General features: G+C 57.7%; 1 protein-coding gene across 1 annotated transcript; it reads left to right on the top strand.

Moving 5' to 3' along the window:
• The first annotated feature begins 1,312 nt into the window (after positions 1-1,312).
• LOC123081526 (ethylene-responsive transcription factor RAP2-12-like) lies at positions 1,313-2,427 on the top strand. Its single transcript, XM_044504093.1, has one exon. The coding sequence runs from the start codon at positions 1,535-1,537 to the stop codon at positions 2,363-2,365; it is 831 nt and encodes a 276-aa protein (XP_044360028.1). The 5' UTR covers positions 1,313-1,534; the 3' UTR covers positions 2,366-2,427.
• The last annotated feature ends 2,077 nt before the right edge of the window (positions 2,428-4,504 follow it).

Raw genomic sequence — 4,504 nt, forward strand, 5'->3', positions numbered from 1 at the left:
CAGTTGTCCAAAACCAGATCGAAGCGGCATGGAGCTGACATGTCACCGGTTTTAGAATCCTGCTTGCCATGTGGTGGTCAAAGTCAGCCCCTATCATATTTTACTTGGTCAAACTAGACTGTGGGATCCACCAATAGGATTAAAGTTATTTTAAGAATGGTAAAATGTTTTAATTAAGCTCTTTCCCCACTACCGAGTGACTGATAATAACCTAATAGTAATCCACTAAAGGGACGGGCCCACTCGACAGGATTTCACCGGTGTTTGAATGTCGATGAGCACACAAGCACAATGGCGCTACGGCGTGGTCGATAGGGGAGGCTTCTGGGTGCCCAAGGGCCAAGGCAGGGTTGGCGGCGAGCTTGATCGGTGGCGCTGGGTGGGAGGGAGCCATGAGGCCATGAGGCTGCGTTGTCGTAGTTGGTGATCCGCCTTGTGAGTGTACTATGGTTCTGCAGCCAACAGGGCTGGGTTTTTTCTCCTTTGATCTTCGGATCTTCATCGTATTGTCTTTCTGATATCAAACCAGCAATTTGCTGGATCTTTCCTCCAAAAAAGAAAAGATAGTTCGTTGTGAGAGGGGAAAGCACGACAAGCTCGCCTCAACTACAGCCGCGTAGTTTTTTTTTTCATCCCAATCCAAGAGCTTTTATTCAACAAAGGCACTCCTAGCATCATCCGCCAAAAGGCCGGCCGCGTAGTCGACGGAGGCTGAGGAGCATGTCCGACCTCGTCCTACATCCATATCCATGTGTGTGACGGTGCTGATGTTTTTTTTGGAAATGGAGGCGTACCCTCAGCCTCTGCATCATGGTGATGTATGCAACCATCTTATTAAAAAGTCATAAAGTAACACAAAAGTTATCACGACATTACAACTCGCAAACGGAGCAAAACAAAAAAGATGAAAGTATAAGGTCCAAATTACAACCGGTAAGGCAAAATAAAGGATAAGGAAAACCCCTGTGCATCGCCTGTCAATTCTAGAAATTGAACTTTGATCGTTAAGCTGCACAACCGCATGCCCAACCACTGAGACGGTGCTGATGTGCTGAGGTCAAAGGTCAATACCGGGTCCAAGTCAGTACAAAATCATCCATTTGAACGAACTTGCCTGATCTGTAACATGAACGGCTAAATGTCAAAAAATAATTAGGGATTAAATATGTACTTTGCGTAAAATGGGGGCTGAAAGCAAACTCCGTCAATAAGGTGCATCAATTTTCATGAAAGTCAAGAATATATACGTTTGAACAAGATTGTAAAATATAAAAAATCAAATGTCATCAGAAAAATCAAATGCCTCGTGAAGTATCTCCGAGTTCACGGCACTGAACTGAGCACAAACCATCGGCGCCCACAAGAATTGCAACCAGCGCAAACGGGAACAGGCGAGCAGCCCGTAGTTTGAGCAACGGGGGTGAATTCCAACCACCTCACCTCGCTATCTACTGTATAAAGTTGCGGCGCGCATGCAAGAGCTAGCAAGACTCCGGTGAGAAATTGCAACCAGCGGCGGCAGGGCAGCCAAGAAATGTGTGGGGGTGCCATCCTCGCGGACCTCACCCCCGACCGGGTGCGCCGGCGGCTGACGGCAGCCCAGCTCTGGCCGGACGTGTACTTCCCGGCGGAGCGGGCGGCCTCCGGCAGGAGGAGGAGGACGGCCACTGCCACGACCGACGACGAATTCGAGGCAGAGTTCCAGGTTTTTGCGGAGGAGGAGGAGGACGACGATGACGACTATGAGGCTCCTCCGGCGGCGGCATCTGCAGCCGCTGCTTTGGGCTCTAGTCGGCGCCGCGTAGCCGGTGTCAACAGCACCAAGTACAGACGCGTACGCCGCCGGCTGTCGGGCAGATGGGCGGCAGAGGACACCCAGCAGCGGCAGCGTGTGTGGCTCGGTACGTGCGGCGGCGACGCCGAGGAGGCCGCCCCATCGTACGACAGCGAAACCCGCCGGGTGCGCGGGAAGAGCGCCAGGCTCGACTCCCCGAACGAAGGCTGTTCTCGCCGGAGAAGCCTGCCGGGGATCATCGACCTCAACCACCCGCCCGCCGTTTCCGGTGACCACGTGATCAGCGCCCATGCGGACGCGTGCATGACGAAGATCATGCGGCTGAACGCGGAGGGTCCCCGCGACGAGCGGATGGCGAGCCTCGTGTCTGAGCTGGTGGACGGAGCGCACCAAGGGAGCGAAACCAGAGCGTCCGTGGTGGTGATGCGGTGTGCGGCGTTGATCTCCAGATGCAGCCGCGAGATGGAAGAGGTTGCTGCGCTGAGGAGGGGCCTCGAGAACCGCGCGAGGCGGCTGGATGAGCGGAAAGATCTACTCGTTAGGATAGCTTCTCTTCTGGGTTCTGATTGACTATATCATCGGGCATGTTTGAGCCTGTTTGTTCGTGGAACTCTCCTGACCGTAAGAACACTGGAATGGTAGTGCAAGTTTTTAAAAAACTGTTTTGTTTAGCCAAACATTGCTGAATGAGAAACTTGGCAACCACCCGAAACATTCTATAATGTTTGCAAAACAAACAACAGATTTAAAAACAAACTTTTGACTTTTTCTTTTTGAATTTCCGACGGGTGCATGTGTGTGCTCATGAACCGAAGAGGACTTCCGTTGAATGTGCTACTTAGAGTATCTACAGCGGATTTGGTAAATCCGATCCCTCAAACGCCCGTGAACGCTTCGAGCATGTTCACGGATAGTGATTGGTCACACCTCAAATAATCGATTTCACATCGGATACAATGAGGCCAGACCGTCGGGCTGCAAGAGAAGCGCCACCTTCCGCGTGCTGGTCCACCTGGATGCGGTGGAAGACCATGCCAACGCCCCGCTGGACTGCTACGTCACCAACAGCCGCGCCGCAGCCTTCATTCCGCCTCGGTCGAACCTGGTGTGGAACCGGGGTTCTGTTGATGGCGTTCCCCCGCCGCTCGGGCCGACGCTGGCCGCGCCTGCTCCTGTCCCCTCCCGGGCTGCTGCACCCCGTCGCCGTGGCCAGGGGTCCGACGACCACCCTCGCCACCAGCCGCGGCGCCGCGACAACGGCGACGACTCCGACGACGACTGGCATGGGGGCGGTGGCAGAGATGGGCGCGGGTGCGATGGTCGTGCCCGGGAGACTCGCTTGGAGGTGCGCAGAGAGCGCACCCGTTCCCCCCGTCGCCGGGACGGGGCGGCCGGAAGTCACGGTCGTCGCCGGGCGGGGTCCCCTGCCGCTGCGGAGCCGGTGTCTCCGGCGTGCGGGCTAGGCCTGGGTGCCTTCAGTCCGCTTCGCCTGGTGGCCTCCGATGGCGGGCTGCAGTTCGGGGGGCATGCCCGGGTGCTTCGGGATGAGTTGGCCTTGGCTCTCGAGGCGGCCCTCGCTCCGTTGCGCTCCGAGTTCTCCGCCATGCGTCGAACGGTCGTCGGGCTCGTCGACAAGGCGGAGGGGCTCTTCTCCAAGTTGGCCTCGCCGGCGCGCCCCGTCATCCCATCTCCTACAGTGGTGCATGGCGGCTTTGGGCCCGACGTGGATGCGGCTATGCCCCTCTCTGTCAGCCTGGCGGGGCTGTCGCTCGACTCGCCTCGGCTCGCCTCGGACGCGAATGAAGCCTGGTTCGTCCCGGCCACGGACACACCACAGCATGCACCTTCCATCACTGCGCCTCCCCCTGCTTCGGTTGCGCCGTTGACGGCTCCGGTGATGGCCTCCCTGGATTCGACCGCATCGCCTCTGCTTGGGGCTGCTGCTGGCCTGGAGGTGCCTGGACCTGTTACGGCTCCCTTGGCGGAGGTTGTCTGCACGCCGGCCGCTGATGCTAGTCTGCTTCCTGAAGATGGCCTGAAGCCCGTCGCTGCCGTTGTGCTACCTGAACATGGCCTGGTGCCCGACGCTGCTGTGGTGCTTCCTGGTGATGGCATGGAGCCCGTGCATGGAGTTGGCCTGGAGCCCATGCATGAAATCGTGATGCCATCTGATGTCTTGGCACATGATAACGTGTTGCCAACTTCTGTCTTGGAGGTTGGGTTGCTCCCCGATGGGCCTGTGATGGCTGATTCGGTTACCATCAGCGTGTCGTCTGCTGCTGTTGTTCTGCTGCCCGGCAACGCCCACGCCGAGGTGCTCGCCGACGACCCTGCTGCGTTGGTCATTGTGACGGCGCCTGTAGTCGGGCCAACTCCTCCAGCGGCTCTGGACACGTTCCTAGACTCAGTCGTTAACTGTGTTGACGCCCCGCTGCTGCCCACTCCGGCTCCACGCAAGGCCAAGGCTGCCGTCGCAGCTGCTGGGACTCGTCGCAGCGCCCGCCTAGACAAGAAGAAGGCTACGCTCCCGCCGGGCGCCGGCTCGGACGCGGTCCAAGAGATCATTGCCAGGGTCTGCGGCGTTCTTGACCCGTCCGTAGGCTACGACGACAAGGCCAAGCAGGCGTACCTGGACCTGTTCGCCACTCCGCTAGCCGCTCCTGTGGTCCAGGCGATCGCAGGGCTTGTTTCACATGCCAAGAACCTAAC

Source organism: Triticum aestivum, chromosome 4A (assembly GCF_018294505.1).
Source record: "Triticum aestivum cultivar Chinese Spring chromosome 4A, IWGSC CS RefSeq v2.1, whole genome shotgun sequence".
NCBI lineage: Eukaryota > Viridiplantae > Streptophyta > Magnoliopsida > Poales > Poaceae > Triticum > Triticum aestivum.